Raw genomic sequence first — 19228 nt, forward strand, 5'->3', positions numbered from 1 at the left:
TTCTAAGGCAAAGATGTATGAGTTTAAGAAGCTTAGATAAAGGTTTATCAAAGCATCAGGTATTTAGAAATATGAACTTAAGGAACTCAATAAGCATTGTTTTCTGAAAGTTTAGATGTTTTCTGAATATATGTCAAAGCTAGTGGGAGCATAAGTGTTATGCTTGTATGGTAATAATCATCGTATTAGTGGGAACATGATTATTATTTCAAGTATTGCAAGTTAGCAATATTAGTTATAGAAAACAAAGATTCACTTGGTAGAGTAGTAAGGGTTGAAAAGTTGTTTTGCTATAATTAAGGGAGAGAATATTATACTTCATTTCAAATCTAAAGGCTTAGATTCTGGAATTTTAATCAAATTTAGTCAAATATATATGAATGTTGTGTTGGAATGGTTCAACATGAGGAAATTCTATATATGGAAAGGATAATTGCATTCTCAAAATTTGGTTATGATTACGAAATCCCTTTTCATAATCAAAATTGTGAGAACATGGCAATTAGAAATATTATAGCTGAAGACTGGTAAAGTATCACGTCTTCATGTGAGACAATATCAATCGTGTTCTATATGCTTAGGGTATAGGATCGATTGCATATGATATAATATTTGATCATTCTAAAATTTTCCAAATGCTTAGCGTAATAAGAGGGAAAAGGGACTATAACGGTTTTGACTAAAATAATTAAACAACTATCAAAGGACGATCTAAGGTTCGCCAAGGATTTGTTGCTTATGAGTAGTTGGAAGTATAGTGTTGGATGGACCATATCGACATTATTATGAATAGATAAGATTCTATTAAGAATGAGTTTTCGTATGGCAAATATGGAAATATTTCCATATTGGGAGTTGGAGATTAAGAATTTATGTCTAGATTAGAAAATTTTATGCAAAAAGGATGTTCAAAGGAATGTACTTTGAGTGAGAGACATCACATCTATAGAATTGTTTTGTAACAATTTCTGATAGAGAACCTTGTATTTTCATTGGCCAAGTCTTGGTGACTTTTATGCTATGACTTTACGAAACGATCGTTGCATAAAATGTTAGAATCTAACATATTCTAGTAGTGGCAAGAACCTTGTATTCTTACACTATTGTTGAGGATTAGAAATTGTGAAATGAGCATCATTGAAAAAGTTTTCAATTGATCTATTTCACAAAGCATGGACCATAGGAAACATAGTGTGCATGCTCGGAGCATAGGAGAGCTATTGTTGTAATTCAAGTAATAAGTTGATTTTCTGAAACAATAAACAATGAGTAATGAGTAATCAATATGGTGTTTAAATAAAAGTGTTTTATTTACGCTCAAAAGTTTTGGGGCCTTATAGGATTAAATATTATTATTGCGTTTCACTCTGCATCTTTTGACTTCCAGAATAACTGGGTTATTCGAATCTCCACAGTCGGTCATACGTTGGAAATAGGTATGAAAGAAGACTGTCATGAATCTGTCTGTAGATTGTCTAAGTGTTTATACATAGCACAAGTTTGACGCAGAGTTCATGAGTGCTTTAATAAGATTAGAGTATTGGATTAAACCCATGCTCACCTAAATCACTTCATGGATTTTATCACGGGTGATTGTGAGATGATAATATTGTATATTCTTGAAACCGAGACGTGTGAGTTGTTATTTGTTGGTCGGTTGCACATTGATGATAAGTAAACGCACCAGTAACTTGGTGTTATAAAACTTATTGTTGTGTGTGATTCGATGAGTGAGTACAAGAAAACATTTGAGTCGAAGTTTATCCATTCCTTTTACCCAAAGTGGGATAAAAGCGATATATGTGGGCCCATCGATGATTTAGTGATGACGCCCTAAATGCTTGGTCAAGCCGGGACTAAGTTGATGTGTTTAATTGTAGTCTGTTGTCAGTCGTCATAAATCGGAAGTCGGGAAATAGTATAGAGAGAATGATCGAAATTCATGTCTTGTGTCTATACGATATCTTGAGAATGGAGGAATATATGATCCCTTATCTAAAGGACACGCGTATCTGATAAGATTAGAATTGACAGCGGCTTTTGAAAGCTATGATTGCTGATCAGGTTCTAAAGTTGAAAATCATACTTCACCTCCTCCAATAATTCTCCCTGACCCACGTGTTCTGAAGTTGCATATTGATAGATTTGGAATGTTAGGTGTCGATGTCTCAAGGAAGTTGGCTGTTGACTTGGTTCTTCAGTCACTTCCCGAATCATATAGTAAGTTCATTGGAGAGAACTATATGATGGACGACGATGTGACCCTTATTAATTTGACTTATTTGCTTATTGCTGCTGAATCATCGATGATTTGGCGCACTGGTCAAGAAAATTTGTCTGGTAAATCAATGTCCCATCCTTCTATGGGAAATGGCAACATTGGAAGTCCAGAAAAGTTTTCTCTACGCAGGAGAAAGGATGAGTCTGAGATAGTCATGTGTACCATTCCAGAAGAATCCATATGTTTCTACTGCCAAAAGAGGGGGCGTTGGTTACGAAGCTGCCCTGACTACCTGAGATATCTAAGAGATGGGAGAGTCAAGATATATGACTCTGCTTCAGGTAAAATCCACTATCTGACTCTAGTAAGTTTTCTATTTTTTTGATTCTTAATACATGATGTGATAAGATTGCATTTTGATGTGTTGTAGTATCGAAGAAAAGAGAGGAAGCTTAAAGGAAGAAGTGAGTTGAGTCTGATCGCAAAGAAATGGGTTTCGATCACATGGTTCAATGATTGGATTTTAAGCTACTACATAGAGTTATGATAGATTGCTTAGGAATATGTAATAGCATAGTTTTCATTTGAGTTTGTAAGGATAAGTTTTTCCGCACTTTTATAAATAAAATATATTTTTTTAATTTTGTCTTATTTATATCCTTGCAATGTTGTTTGTGAAAATTGATGCTTGTCGTTTTCTATTATAAGCAGTATTAAGGGGATGTGATTCTTAGTTATGTTATTTATGGTAGTGTCATAATTTTTCTAAGTAAGGAAAGATTTCCATCACCCAAGTTTCAATTGGACAGAAGCTTGGAATCATATGATTTGAATCATCTGATGTATGGAAATCTTGATACTTAGGAAATTAAGATTATTCCTTGATCATACAAGTATGTGAGTCAAGTGAAGGACTGAAGGACTAGAACACAATGTTGTGCACTGGTCAAATCCACCACAAATAACAATAAGATTATTTGTCATGATCTACTAAAAGTCTAGTAAATGTGGTTATGCTTACAAGATTAAGTATAATTTTGAATTATTGAAAAGGTTCAATAATAGCAGAACGAATAAGAAGAATCAACTGGGCAGAAAGATAAAAGTTTCTCTAATCTGAAAAGAAGGGAGAGTACTTTTGTATCATGTTTTTGGTCATCTCATTGATTATGAAACCATATCACAATTGATCCTCCAGGTAAACCTTAGTGCACTAGTATGGCTAAGAAGAGGAATCGGAAATTGTTGAAATGGTTAAGTCCAAAGGTGAATCATACTTTGTTCCAAAATCAAGTCTTAGAGTCATATTCCAAGATTGTGACTTGAGTGACTCATCTTAAGAAGTTCTAACACACTCATCAAATGTGAAGTAGAAAATTGTTTTTCTTACTCTTGCACGTGTGAAATTAGTAAATTGTGATGTCTTGGATAAGACAAAGACCAACTAATACCAATTGTATGTCGTGTTTGTCTTGATAAGAATCCGCACTAACTCTTGAATATTTGTTTGTCAAGAAATGTTTTTTGACAAGAGAATCTTATATGTCAAGAGGTCAATGAGAGTCTAAATGATCTTGAAAAGGTTCAAGATCTAATCAAGAGTAAACTTATTCATCACTAGCACACGACTCGAGGTTCATAACCTATCATGTTGACATATTCTTGTTTTTGTACCATTCCAGTTTAAGTCAACTATGCATGTGAATTCTATGAGTTCTCAATTGAATGCATAAAGGCAAAGCACCTTGTTCAATGAAAGTACATTGACTAGTATAGGTGAGCTGATAAATAACTTGGAAGCAATGGTGGGACCCTTGATGGCAAGAAATTAGGATTGAATAGGTTCAGTCCATATGAGTTTGGATTTGTCTTAAACCTTGTCTTACGATTATGGTTATGACAATTCACATGGATAGGAACACATACACCATAAAAGCTAAGTGTCATAAGGTTTCTCTCCGTTTCATGAAAAATGATTGCGATGAAACACTTTCACTAAGAGAGATTTTAAGGAGATAGCAATTGTGATAATTGTATTCTCAAATTCGATTATGATTACGACATCCCTCGTCATAGTTCGAATTGTGAGATTTGGCAATTAGTTTTAACACACATATGAGCTTTCTAAGGAAAAGTGTATGAGTTGAGAAGCTTGTAAGGGTTTATCGAAGCATATCGTATTAGAAATATGAACTTTGGAAGTCAATAAGTACTGATTTCTAAAAGTCCAACTGTTTTCTGAATACACGTCAAATCTAGTGGGAGCATAAATGTTATGCTGGTATGGATATAATTATTATGTTAGTGGGAGCATGATTATTATTTTAAGTGTTGCAAGTTAGCAATATTAATTATATAAAAAAAGTTTCAATTCGCAAAGTTGCAAAGGTTGAATAGTTATTTTTCTATAATTAAGGGAGAGAATATTATACTTCGTTTCGAAATCTAAAGGCTTAGATCGAGAAAGTTTAATTAAATTTAGTCAAAAGACATATATGAATGTTATGTTGAAAAGGTTTAACATAGGGGCATTCTATATATGCCAGTATTATAGCAAAAAACTGGTAAAGTATCACACTTTTATTATGAATCGTGTCCCATATGCTTCGGATATAGGATCAATTGCATATGCTGTAATATTCGACTGTTTTAAAATTTTCCAAATGCCTAGGGCATTAAGAGGGAAAAGGGACTAGAACTGGATTGACTAAAATAATTGAAAAACTATCAATGACAATCTACGGTTCGCTAAGGATTGGTCGCTTGTGAACAGTTGGAAGTATAGTAATGAATGGACCATATCGACATTATTATGAATAGATAAGACTCTATTCACAATGAGTTGTCATATGGAAAATATGGAAATGTTTCCATATTGGGAGTTGGATTTTGAGAATCTATGATTAGAAACTTTTATGTAAGAAGGATGTTCAAAGGAATGTACTTTGAATGTGAGACTTCACATATATGGAATTGTCTTGTAACAATCTCCAATAGAGAACTTTGTAATTTCATTGGCAAATTCTTGGTGACTTTTGTGCAATAAGATTACAAAAGGATCATTGCATAAAATGTTAGGATCTAACATATTCTAGTAGTGGCGAGAATTTTGTTCTTACACTAACGATAAGGATTAGGGATTGTGAAATGAGCATCATTGGAAATGTTTTTCAATTGATCTATTTCACAAAGTATGGACCATAGGTAAACAGAGTGTGCATGCTTGGTACATGGGACAACTGCTATTATAATTCAAGTAATAAGTTGATTATGCGAAACATTATACAATGAATAATGTGTAATCAATATGGTGACTAAATAAAAGGGGTTTTATTTATACTCAAAAGTTTGGGGCCATATTGGATTCGATTATTATTGTGTTTCATTTTGCATGTTTTGAATTCCCGAATAATAAAATTATTCAAACCATCCACAGTCGCTAAATACTATGGAATTGTCTTGTAACAATCTCCAATAGAGAACTTTGTAATTTCATTGGCAAAGTCTTGGTGACTTTTGTGCAATAAGATTACAAAAGGATCATTGCATAAAATGCTAGGATCTAACATATTCTAGTAGTGGCGAGAATTTTGTTCTTACACTAACGATAAGGATTAGGGATTGTGAAACGAGAATCATTGGAAATGTTTTTCAATTGATCTATTTCACAAAGTATGGACCATAGGTAAACAGAGTGTGCATGCTTGGTTCATGGGACAACTGCTATTATAATTCAAGTAATAAGTTGATTATCCAAAACATTATACAATGAATAATGTGTAATCAATATGGTGACTAAATAAAAGGGGTTTTATTTATACTCAAAAGTTTGGGGCATATTGGATTCGATTATTATTGTGTTTCACTTTGCATGTTTTGAATTCCTAAATAATAAAATTATTCAAACCATCCACAGTCGCTAAATACTTTGGAAGTAGGTATTGAAGCTAGACTGTCATGAATCCGTCTGTAGATTGTCTAAAGTGTTTAGACATAGCACAAGTTTGCTGCAGAGTTCATGAGTGTTCCTATAAGACTAGAGTATTGGATTAAACCCACACTTACTTGAATCACTTCATGGATTTTATCACGAGTGCTTAGTGAGACGATAATATCTTATATTCTTGAAACCGAGACGTGTGAGTTGTATTCTGCAAGTCGGTTGCACATTGATAATATGTAAACGCACCAGTAACTTGGTGTTATAAAACATATTGTTGTGTGTGATTTGATGAGTAGGTACAACCGAGCATTTGAGTCAAAGTTTATCCATTTCTTTTACCCAAAGTGGGATAAAAGCAATATCTGTGGGCTCCTCGATGACTTAGTGATGACACCCTAAGAGCTTGGCCAAGCTAGGACTAAGTTGATGTGTTCAATTGTAGTCGGTTGTCAGTCGTCATAAATCAGAAATCAGGAAACAACACATAGACTGAGAGAATGATTATAATCTATGTCTCATGTCTATACGATATCTAGAATGGAGGAATATATGATCCTTATCTAAAGGACACGTTTCTGATAAGATTAGAGTTCTACAACGACTTTTAAAAGCTACAATTGCTGATCAGGTTCTGAAGTCGTATGCAAAATACTTATTAGACTTATCCAAGTGAGAGACTGTTGGATTTGGTGTCTAAGCTCATAACTATTTTGGTATGTACTTGACCCGATAGAGCATGGTCCTTTTGGGTTGCCTTCACCATAGTAACTGATAGGATGAACTAAGGAGAAAAATGATTAATTATGATTTATTAATATATTATGTGAATACTATATTAAAAGAGAAATCATATTGTTTAATTAATATTAGTTAAGAATTAATAAGAATTAATTGTGTGGCTAAAAGAGATTAATTAAATAAAAGGGGTTGATATTGCAATTATAAGATAGTTGCAATTGGGTTGTGGATTCCTAATGGAAAGGGCATTGGACGAAATCTATGGGAAGCCCATATGATTTTCATCTAAAGGCTTTCTAAGGGAACTCCATGGGTTGCTTAAGACCTAAGCAGAGAGTTAGGGTTTCACCTGAAACCCTAGCAGCCCACACAAGTATATAAAGACCCCTAGGGATCCCAAAAATGTGGCTAAGCTTTCTCTAGAAGATCTTGGACGTTTTTGGTTCTCCTCCTCCCTCTCCTAAGTCATCTTGTTGCTCATGGTGTTTGTGACTCCATTAGAGGTGCAACATTTGAGGCACTAAGCTTTCATAAGTTAAGATCAAGAGGAATTGAGATTGTTATTGCTACATAACAATAAAGGTAAGATCTAAACCCTTTTATCATGATAATATCGAATATTATATGCTAGATCTAGGGTTTATGAGCTTTGGATGATTATTGCATATTCATTAGACAAACTAGATTCAAAGCTTTAGGGTTTGCATATACACCATAGGATTGTTGTAGTGCTCATAACCCATCAACTATTTTACCGCTAACCTAGCTTGGACCAAAATCAAGGCCCAAACTCAAACTCTGGAGGCCCAAAAGCCAAATACTAAATCAAGGCCCAATATATGGCCCAAATTTCCAATTTAGGCCCAAACCCCTTACATGGGCCTTACCCTAAAGTCCATCCATATATCCTATCCATACACTTGTTCTCAGATGGCCCAACAAGAACCCAAACACCTAGGCCCAAAAGGAAGGCCTATCTCAAGGCTCAAACAAAAATTAGGGTTTTCACATAAAATAATGATTAGGGTTAAGTAAGAACACTTAACCCATTAAGGACTTAATCCATTAATTCCAATATTGCATTAAGTTAATTGCAAATGATTATTAGTTAATATTTTAAGTCTAATAAATAGTTTTAGTGCGGGTCCCGATCAATTCCAAAATTAGGGTTTCAAGACATTAGGGTTTTCTAAACCCTAATTAGGGTTTCCAACCTAAATAGCCAATTAGGTTAATTAAAGTTTAATGAGTTGGGCACCACCCACTAGCACCCCGGGCGGTGGTGGTCAACGGTGGGTCAACGGTGGTTCATGGCGGCAGCCACCACCTCACGGTGGTGGTGGTTATGATTTTTAGGCCAAAACAGTGAAAAACATTCCAAACACCCGTCCAAATGCACACATATATACACACAACCACACAAAGTGGTGGCTGATGGCGGCAAAACAACAACATGAGGTGGCAGCCACCACCTTATAGTGGTGGTGACAGGTCTTCCTTAATCAATCCGGCCAAAATTACATCTATAAAACATCACACCCCAAAATCCACGTAATAGCACCATAATATACACATACAGCCACCCACCCACGGTGGCTGTTGGTGGTGGAAAAGAAGGAGTGGTGGTAGCCACCATGGTTGGCAACCTTGGTGGTTTTTTCGTGATTTCCGGCCATCCTCACGCATCTAATGATTGAACATGTACTCCTCATCGCCCTAATTAGACACAGACACACCATACACACAGGATGACACCCACAACACTGCCACCCATGTGGTGGCAAATAGCAGCCGAGGAACACAGCGAGAGGGGCAGCCGCCCGGAGTGACGACGACGACAGGACTCAGGGTAATGGCGGAAGAAGCGAATGAGCACATTATTGGGGAAGGAGATGCAGTAGCGACCACAAAATCATCGATCTTCGCAGTCACAGGTGACGACGACGTGCGAGATTGACTCCGGGGCTTCCGGCTTCGTCAGCAGCGGCCATCGGCGTCGTAGTAGGGTGCTTGGTTGTTCAGGGTGGCGGCTAGAGCATGGAGGTATAAGGGTGGCGGTTGGTGAACATGAGCTAGGTTTAGGCTTTTGGAAGTGGCGATCCTTAAGACGGGAGGGAAAGACCAACGGGTTCAAGTCCCGTATCATTACCAAACTTACATGCCTTTTTACGAGATTAGTCCCTACCACAACAATTCCTTTTCAGTTTAACTCCACAATTTACCAATTATCCCCTGCCTTTTGAATTTCTTGCAAAACCACCCAAAATTACACTTTAACCCCCAATAAATTATGACATTTAACTCCTCGAAACCAACACCTTGCTAAATTATTATTGATTTGGCTACAATAATATAAAATATAATTTACATCTCGGGGTTTTAGAATTTATTATTTATTTAATTTAAACGGAATGTTACACATTAGGTGGAGGGAACTTGCAACACATGAAGACATTGCTAATCCACCAAAAAAAGCCGAACATCTTCATATTCGAGCTCACAACAAGTGTCATCGAATGGTCACATAGGCGTTAATATTAATGATGATAACGACAACATCGAAGAAATACGTGCGCCTCCTCCTCCCATGGGAATGGACAAAACAAAAGCTTGAGCAAGAGGAAAAGGAAAAACGTCATCTTCAAATTCGTCGGTCGGAACCGAGCGGTCAAATAGTTCGGAGGAAATGATGACACAAATAACACAATTGAATACAACTTTAGAGAAACATGTGGCTGAAACCATCTGACTAACAGAATATTCATTATTAATGCAAGATATGAGACATCTCGACCCAAATATCTGGAGACGGCTAAAGTGGTGAAGGTGTCGATTCGTGAACAACATAATCTAAAATGCAAATGAAATTTCATAATCTAAAATGCAAATGAAATTTCGATGTTATGTTTTTTTTTAGGTTTTTTTAATTTTTCACGTCATGGTTTTTTTAAATTTTTAATGTAATTTTAATTTCATGTTATTTTCAATTTTTAGGATTTCTAAAATGTAATTTTTAATTTTATGTTATTTGTAATTTTAATATGGTTTTTATTAAAAAAAAGTTCTTATTTTTTTATTGAAATTAAAAAAAAAAATAAAAAAAAAAAAAAAAGTTTATAGGTAAAAATAAAATCACTGCTTACACCCTAGTTCGTAGAAAAAATATAAAAAAATATAAAAATGACATCTGGTATATGTCACCCTTTAGCTTTGACAAAAAAAAAATGCACCAAACTCTTGCCTAAACAAATTCTCAAGAAAAATAGCAGCATTTTTAACGTTAAAAAGCTTCAATTTTCCGCCATTAATTTCATAAGTATATGTGCGAACGCATGCCAACTACTTCCCTGCTCTTCATAGTCACGACTCACGCCCACATACTCTCTCTCTCTCTCTCTCTCTCTCTCTCTCTCTCTCAGGTGGATGAATGGTTAGAACAAATTTATGAAAATTGAAGTTTGGTAAACTGGGTTTGGTTTCTTAAGAGCAGATTGATTGTCGCAGAAAGAGGAAAATGGTGATCATAACCCAGGATATGATAAAGCAATTCCAGAATCTGATAGAAGCATGTTAGTGTTTCTCTCTCTCTTTCTAAAACCCTCACATTTCTCTTTGATTTGATTTTTTCCGGTGATTCACACTCTAATTTGTTTCCGCAGTTGACGAGCCTATCAAGATCATATACGAGGTTCGATTTCTGCTCTACTTAGCTGTTTGGATCTGTTGTTAGTATAGTTTCTAATATTTACCGACTCAACCGCGATCCCCTTTTATAATTCTCGATCATTTTTCCTGATCTGAATCGCTAAATTCAAATCGAAGTCAGCGTTTGAATCTTTTCGTCAAACGAACCATTTTCTTCAAATCTCAATACAGCAAAGCGTGTATAAACTTCAAATTCGTATGGTCTCTGTTAAATTAATTATAATTACTGCTCTAATTCGATCTTCATTTCCAGAATTTGCATCAAGGATATCCAACTGAGACTATTGTTCGGTTTCTTAAAGCACGAGACGGAAACATCTCCAAAGCTCATAAAATGGTTAAAATCAAACTCATTCTCGTTGAAACTTAAAACTCATTATCACATTACATGCCTGCTGATGCATCTTAGCGTTTCAGCTTGTCGATTGTCTAAATTGGAGGATTGAAAACCAGATCGACAAAATATTGTCGGTGAGTTTTGTTCATGAAATATTTACAGTTTTTCAGGTAATCATCATTGCTAACTTTCTGCTTATAAACCCAGAAACCAATCGTCCCTGTTGAGCTTTACAGATCAGTGCGTGAATCCCAGCTTATAGGCATGTCAGGTTACACAAAAGATGTATGCGTTTTTCACCCAACTAATACTATTCTGGTTTCATTTGCTTCCATATTCATGGTTCTCTGGTTTCTTGATAAACTATCCAGGGGCGACCTGTTATTGCTGTTGGTGTAGGGCTTAGCACATATGACAAAGCATCTGTAAGCATTCCATATCTTCTGATTCCGATTATGATTCTGATTCTGATTCTTCAAATTGTAATTAGCACTACAAAAGTTCACATCCAGATACCCTTATGTTTCATGGTATTTTTCTCTTCTATTCTAGATTCATTGCTATGTTCAATCACACATCCAGATAAACGAATACAGAGACCGCATAATTTTGGTAAGTTCATATCACAATAATACTTTCAAGTTTCAACCACATAAATTTTCCATCATCTTTTCAAATAAGCATTAAGCAACTCCCCTTACATTTTAGCCATCTGCAACAAAAAATTTTGAACGACACATAAGCACATGTGTCAAGGTTCTTGATATGACTGGGCTCAAACTTTCCCATCTCAATCAAATCAAGGTACGCTACTTACTCTATCAAATCAGTAATCCAGTAGTTAGTTTATGAAACTAATTATAAATCTTATGTTAATACATTTTCATCAAATTTGTTGCAGTTATTAACTGTTATATCTAGCATCGATGACTTAAACTACCCAGAGAAGACAGATACTTACTATATAGTGAATGCACCATATGTATTTTCAGCTTGCTGGAAGGTTTGTCATTTCTCTTCACTTTTGATGAAAGATTTTAAGATTCTTTTCTACACCCGAATCATAAAGTTTGAATCTTTGCAGGTTGTGAAGCCACTCCTGCAAGAAAGAACAAGAAAGAAGGTCCAGGTGCTTTCGGGTTGTGGGAAAGATGAACTCTTGAAGGTACTTTAAGCGTGTCTGTTTGTTATGATGGAATGAATGGAATGGAATAGATCATTACATTCCATTTCCATGTTGGAATGAGTCCCTGATGTTATATATTTTACTTGAAATGAGCAGATAATGGATTACGAATCTCTACCCCATTTTTGTAGAAGACAAGGGTCTGGATCATCAAAGCTTGCAAGAAACAACAGTGGTGATGATGATTCTTGTTTCTCATTGGACCATGGGTTCCACCAGCAGCTGTATAACTACATAAACCAACAAGCTGCTGGTGTAAAACCGCGGGCCCCACTCAAGCAAGGATCTTTTCATGTGGGGTTCCCTGAACCTGATCTAATGGACTGTAAGATTGTTCAAACGATAGAAACTGAGTTTCATAAGATAGAGAACCAAAATGGGTTTGCTGATGATGAACATGATCACAAGGGTAAGATAAATGGTGAACAACATTAAAAGGGAGAAGAAACAAATGTTGGAACTCGCAATTGATAATTATTCAATTGTGTATGATAATTATATATATATAGATATATCTTATAACGTTATGTTATGTTGTAATTTTTATAAACGCGTTTCACACTCCCTTGAAACGAAACGAGAAAAATAGTGTTTTTGACCTTAAAATTCGAATATAAGTTGATGAAGCACACACAATAAAGCATGAATTTTTATCATGTCCATTGCAGTCTCATATAATGTAAAATCATTCAAATCAATTTTGCTGTTGTTTCGGTTGTAGCTAGTTTGTTATCGTGACTTTAATGGTGTATTTAGTACAATTAGACATTTGTGGCTAAATGACGATAATTGTGAGACTTACATGTCAAAAAAGTAAATACTCGCATGATTGTCTTTTAATAAATCATAAATTCATAAACCTAAAACCTAAAACCTGCCAACCATAGTCTATCACTATTCTACCTTTAAAATAAATGGTTTAGGTTATTTTTGGTCACTTAATTTTTGTTTTTGTGCTCATTTGGTCACTTAACTCTTTTTTAAGTTATAAAAGGTCATGAAACTTTGGCTTTGTGTTCATTTAGTCACTTAACTTGTGGTTTGGTCACATTTAGTCACCTAACTTTTAAAATTGTGTCCATTTAGTCACTAAACTTTTAAACTTTTTCAAATGTTTAGTGACTAAATGAGCACATTTTTAAAAGTTTGATGACTAAATGAGCACAAATCTAAAAGTTAAGTGACCAAACCAAAAGTTAAATGACTAAATGAGCGTAAAGTCAAAAGTTTTATGACCTTTTAAAACTTAAAAATAGTTAAGTGACCAAATGAGAACAAAACCAAAAGTTAAGTGACCAAAAATGACCTAAACCCTAAAATAAAAACCAGAGCTAATAGTGATTAATCTCTAGCTGTATTTTATTTTCCATTCCGTTTTTAACACACACACACACAAAAAATATTGAATATTTCAAATATATTTTTTTTCTTGAACTTTTTTAGATTTTATAAATACCCCTTCAATTTACAAGTTTTTACAAATTTGACAAAAAACTTTTTATTATAATAACTCTAAAATTTATATAGTTAAATAAATATAACCAACCATTTGAAGTAATTTCAAATATAAAAAGGAAAAAACTTCATAAATGGTCCCTGTGGTTTCATGAAATATGAAGTTTTTTCCTTAAGTTTCAAAAAACTCACAGTTGATCCCTTTGGTTTCAAAACTTTTAATGTACAGTCCTTATACCTCACTTCGTTACCATTTAGCCGTTAACTCAATTTTTAATATAATATTGCAGGGGTAATTTTGTCATTTCACTTGTAACCTTCACTCTTTAAGAGGGAAATGATTATGTTCAGTAGCAATTGTTTGCATGTCAACTCCACAACTCGTCCTTCTCCCAAGAACATAACTAGCTTCACTTCAGTTCATCACACCATTTTCATCGCACAAGCAAGAATATAAATTAGGATTTAGGGTAGCAAAAATAGAAATTAAGATTTAGGGTTTAAGTAGAAGGAATCACAATGGTTCTGTCAATATGATGTTTGCGAGGAGAATATTTGACTTTGAAGGACTTGCCAAAATGATATGATATGATCCTACATAAAACTTATGTTTTTCGTTGATTGTGTTCATGAAGAGAAATCATTCACTTTACCCTTTATTTATTTTTATTTTTTTGTGTTTCCAGAAGGATATGACAACTATTTCACATTAAAGATATACTACAGTGGTATCTTCACCAAGGCACCTGGAAGGAAATACATTGATGGTAACATAGCATACATAGATGATGTTGACACTGATTTATTTTCAGTTCATGAACTTGATGACATGGTTCGAGAATTAGGGTACAAAATTGAGCAGACCCTTTACTACCATTTATGTATCCCTGAATACCCCTTAGACCATGGCGTAATGCCTTTAGGTAATGACCACGATATACTTAAAATGGTTTTGTATGTCCCTAAAAACATACTTATAAGGGTGTGTACTGAAAATGGTCAGACTAAGGTACCTACCTATTTTAAGTCTCATTCTAAAGTTACTATTGAGGAGTTAGAACCTGAGAGTGTCACCTGAAATAAATAGAAAGAAACCTTGTATGAGAGAAGTAGGACCATGTAGTAGAAAGCTTGATTTAAAACAGCATGTGAACTCTGTTTTTGAGCAGTCACAAGTATTAGATATGGATGAAGGGCATGATTACTCAAAGACTATTGTGTCATATATAAGATCATAGGTTAGCCAAAAAGTAATGTCATTGATGTGGTGAATCATGAAATTGAAACTCAAGAGGAAGTGATTAATCATGGAATTAAAACTCAAGAGGAAGTGATCAATCCTGAAGTTGAAACTGAAGAACTAGTGGGAAGTTACCATGTTGAATGCAACCTCTAAGATGTAGAGGAACCAAGTTATCAAGCTGATGATGGAGCCCATACTACAAGAGTTGATGAATTTAAACCATTCTTAGAGGATTATTCACTTTTTGCTGAGTATAATGTCAAAAAAGATTATGAACCTCAACCAGGAATGGATATTCTAGAGGGTATGGTGAGTGATGATAGTGGAGAGGCTTTCTATTCTAAGAGTGGAGATGGTTCTGAGGGTGGTGTAGATGATTCAGATGACAATGACTACAATGTAGTGTTGTTGATGTAGATGAACATGAAATTTTAAGTAATCATACAACATGTGATTACTGGTTTGCAGGGAATGACATGGTTGATAAAGAGTTGGAAGTTATTGCTACTGATGATTATCGGTTTGTAGGATTTCATGAAGACGATAGGAAGATAATGCTTAAGGAGTTAAGTAAGTTAACTACATGCTCACATGGGAGGAGGTTCATGTAAAACCATCTAGGGTGGGTCATGTGTTTAAAACAAAGGTTTATGTTAAAATTTTCATGAATTCACATCGATTCATTAATCTTATCAAACCTGGAATCACCACCAATGTCCTAGAAACATCGAAGGGTCGGCCCATCAAAGGAATCCACATCTTGAACAGCTCCAAAATTGCCTTTCATGGTTACGATTCCTCCATGAAGTGACCTTCGTTGCTTCATTCCCACATCTACAAGTCACTATCTTTGGATGCAAATCGCTTGGATCTTCTCGAGGGTGAAAATTCGACGAACAGTGGAAGAGAGAAAAGAGAAGACGATCGCAGGTAAAGGGTTTTCCCAAAAAAATCGGGCATGCACTCTTTATTTTAAAGACTGAAGGTTACAATTGAAATGACAAAATTACCCTTGTAATATTATACTAAAAGTTAATGGCTAAATGGTAACGGAGTGAGGCATAAGGATTGAACATTAAAGGTTTTGAAACCACGGGGACCATCCGTGAGGTTTTTGAAACTTAGGGACAAAACTTCAGATTTCATGAAACCACAAGGACCATTTATGGAGTTTTTTCTATAAAATATAACAATGTAAATAAACTATATATATACAAACTCAAACTTTGAAGAGTAAAATATCACAAGTGAAAACAAGATCTATAGTATAAATGAGTTTTCTTACTCCAAATGTGAGTAATACTACTCATAACACTATATTTAAAGTTAAAAATAGAATAGAATTGGGTTGGAAATCATTTACTCAATAAATATAATTATTCAGAGTTATAAGTAGGGTTGATAATGCCCTAAATATTGTCCGATTTTGAAACTAATGTCCTTGTAATCATCATAAATTACCATTGTAATCATCATAAATTACGGAGTTCAAAAATATTCTTCATAACCGGGGGTCATAATGTCATATTAAGGCATTTAGTTTCATGATTACACTGCAAATACATACTAATATTTTGTTTACCGTAACTAACTCCAATCTACAGTAACTAATATTTAGTTTCTACATGTACAAAATATTTCTCCAACATCAAGTGGAGTGCACCCGAGTTACCATAACATTTTACATTCTTCCAAAAGGATTCTACAAACCAAACACCCCTCACACTCCGATTAATCAACATGAAAGCATCCATTCCATATAGTTCAAATACATACAATGCAAGCAAGGTTTATTCATATTGCAAATCAAAACCAATGCAAAGTTGTGTACAAAATCTAGGGCACAAAACCAGCAAAAGAATCAAGAACAAAACACCTGATTCTCAATCATACGTTTACAGATTACTACTACCCTTGATACCTACCACTCATATTCAATTATATATTTCACAAACACACATCAAAACTACAAATTCCAATTACCTTTTTATCCCAACTGTCTGTAACAGTTATAGGCAACAGCAACAGAGACAGCAGCACCAATAAGAGCCAAAGCTGCATACACATCTTCACTCTCCCATGTCTCAAGCCATGTTGGCATACTGCATACCTTATGTGGTGTAGTACCACTACTACTAGAACCTCCTTTGTTACCAATGTTGATGGAAATCGGATTCTTGATTCCTTTTCTTTTCTCAAGATTAAAATCCACCACATTTTCCGGTGAGTTAGAACTCCGGCAACAACCACCGGAGCTTCCGTTTTCCTGGCAACAACCACCATCCTCCACCTTCGATTCATCACTGGCGGTGGCAGTGGCGGCACCTTTTAGGCTTCTTTCCATGTTGCCACCACCGTTTGCTATTACCCTTTGTTCTTGAGCTTTCATTTGCTCTTCTTCTGATAAACCCATCTGTCCCCTGATTCATAAAAAAACAAAACCCTAATCATTAAGTAGAAAATGTTTTGTCTTTTCACATCATTTTGGCTATTTATGAGAAAGTTTATAAACAGTGATCCAGATATGTCTAGCTTCACATGGTCATCACATTTTCATTGTCCCTTGGCTATGGTTTTGTCTTTGTCCACTTGTGACCATCTATATAAAACTAAAATGACCATTTTACCCCAACATTCCAGAAAACAACTCAAGATATGGCATAATTACCTCCAAAGAGAGTCTACAATTTCACCTTTCTCAATGTGTTGTTCAAGTAATGTGGGAACATCATCAGGCATAACATATCCATACCTGTGAAAGATGCAACTCATAAGTAATAACAATTTTAGATTTTTCAACATAGAAAAGAAGAAACATAGGCATTAGGCATACTTACCAATGACCTGTGACTTTCCCATGGTTATTTGAACCAAATATGATGACATTTCCTGCATATTTGTGGCCCCCAATGTGTGAACAAGGGCGAACAGACACTTTACCCTGATCACCACGCGATTCTATCTCATCCTTAAATCTAGAAACAAGTGCAGGCCCACAAACACCACATCTTTTGTCCCTTGCACCATGAGCACATACAAAAATGTATGATCCTCGAAGTGGTTCAGGGCTTCCAGGAAGCCATTCACCATCTTTTACAAGAACTTCTTCAACAAATGTGTCAACATCGAAATGTGTTAGTCTCCTGCATTTTGTTCAATTCATCACTCATCACTTAATGTTATAACTTTGATGATCTTTTGTAGTGAAGAAATGGAGGTTATGAAATCACCTGTATCTGATCATGTCAGGGAAGATTAATACATCTCCATTTGATGTCTCGGTTCCATCATGTCCCTCGCATATAGTTAGACGAGTCTGTGAAATATGAGTGAGAGACGAGGTTGAACAAATAAACAGTCATCACTATGACTCCACATAACCATGGAAACGCTTTCTTTACAACCCTAAATGCATAACAAACTTGAAAGTAAAATCACCAAATCAAATTCAATCATTAAGTATGCTTATAACTGATTACCAGCTACATTTAGCAGAAAAAAATCTAGCACTGCATCTGGTGAACAGTATTCACTGTTCAAGAAACTCTCGGTGACATTCAGAATCAATTGCAACATAAAATGACAGATAGCAATTGATTGATTGTACCGATGGTTGCAACTGGACGCCATTAATCATAGCAACGAAGTTAACAGAGAGCGAAACCCTAAGATACAGATAGATCAGTAAAGTGAACCCTGGAAACCGACCTGTCTCTTCATGTCACACTTCCTGGATGCTAGAGCGGCGGACAAAAGCCTAGGCAACCGATCAAACTCAGTGGCTTCGATGCGGGGAGGCCATACTTGCGGTTTCTTGTAGCACAAAAATACATGCCGTTCGTAGTACTTAACAGTTCCTACAAGAAGACTCTGCCGGAACTCAGATCGAGAAAATCCGAAGTCTTCATCACCGCCGTCAAAGGCGCCCAGGAATCCCTCGTTCTGAAAACTTCCAGAAGCACTGCCAATCTGTGAACTGTCTCCCTCAGACACACCCACCGAAGACGATGTTGGTGCGTTCAAGTACGAAAGAGGCTCGTCTCTGTTACTCGCCATCAAAGTGCTCGACGAAATTCCTCAAAGAAAATCAATCGGTGTTAGTGGCTTAGTGCTGAGTGTTCCACTCTGGCATTGTCGAGTAAAAAACAAAAGTGAGAGATATATTGAGATATTGACATTAAAATTTATTTTTAATATATTTGATATTTAATAAGAAAACTTATTGAGTTATGGATATTAAAATTTATTTTTAACATATTTGATACCTTCTTCTATCTAGTATTACTAGTTTTTTTCCTAAAATAATAATTTATTTTTAAAAATAAATATCATTTTTACTAAAATACTCCTCATTATCATTTAAATTGTCATAATATTAAATACAACTATCATGGAATTAA

The 19228-nt window shown here is 35.1% G+C and overlaps 2 protein-coding genes across 2 annotated transcripts; one reads left to right on the forward strand and one right to left on the reverse strand.

Moving 5' to 3' along the window:
* The first annotated feature begins 10151 nt into the window (after window positions 1–10151).
* On the forward strand, window positions 10152–12786 carry LOC111888132 (phosphatidylinositol/phosphatidylcholine transfer protein SFH2). Its single transcript, XM_023884262.3, has 11 exons — window positions 10152–10471; window positions 10562–10590; window positions 10861–10944; window positions 11025–11078; window positions 11152–11229; window positions 11316–11369; window positions 11497–11556; window positions 11653–11748; window positions 11846–11947; window positions 12029–12109; window positions 12227–12786. Exons 1-11 carry the CDS (start codon window positions 10417–10419, stop codon window positions 12563–12565), a joined length of 1032 nt encoding a protein of 343 aa, XP_023740030.1. The 5' UTR covers window positions 10152–10416; the 3' UTR covers window positions 12566–12786.
* Window positions 12787–16597: 3811 nt separating this feature from the next.
* LOC111888127 (uncharacterized) lies at window positions 16598–18981 on the reverse strand. Its single transcript, XM_023884256.3, has 5 exons — window positions 18537–18981; window positions 18059–18144; window positions 17666–17971; window positions 17497–17580; window positions 16598–17248 (listed from the first exon to the last, which is right to left on the reverse strand). The coding sequence occupies exons 1-5, from the start codon at window positions 18882–18884 to the stop codon at window positions 16816–16818; spliced, it is 1257 nt and encodes a 418-aa protein (XP_023740024.1). The 5' UTR covers window positions 18885–18981; the 3' UTR covers window positions 16598–16815.
* Between the last annotated feature and the right edge of the window lie 247 nt (window positions 18982–19228).

This window comes from Lactuca sativa, chromosome 9 (genome assembly GCF_002870075.4).
Source record: "Lactuca sativa cultivar Salinas chromosome 9, Lsat_Salinas_v11, whole genome shotgun sequence".
Taxonomy (NCBI): Eukaryota; Viridiplantae; Streptophyta; class Magnoliopsida; order Asterales; family Asteraceae; genus Lactuca; species Lactuca sativa.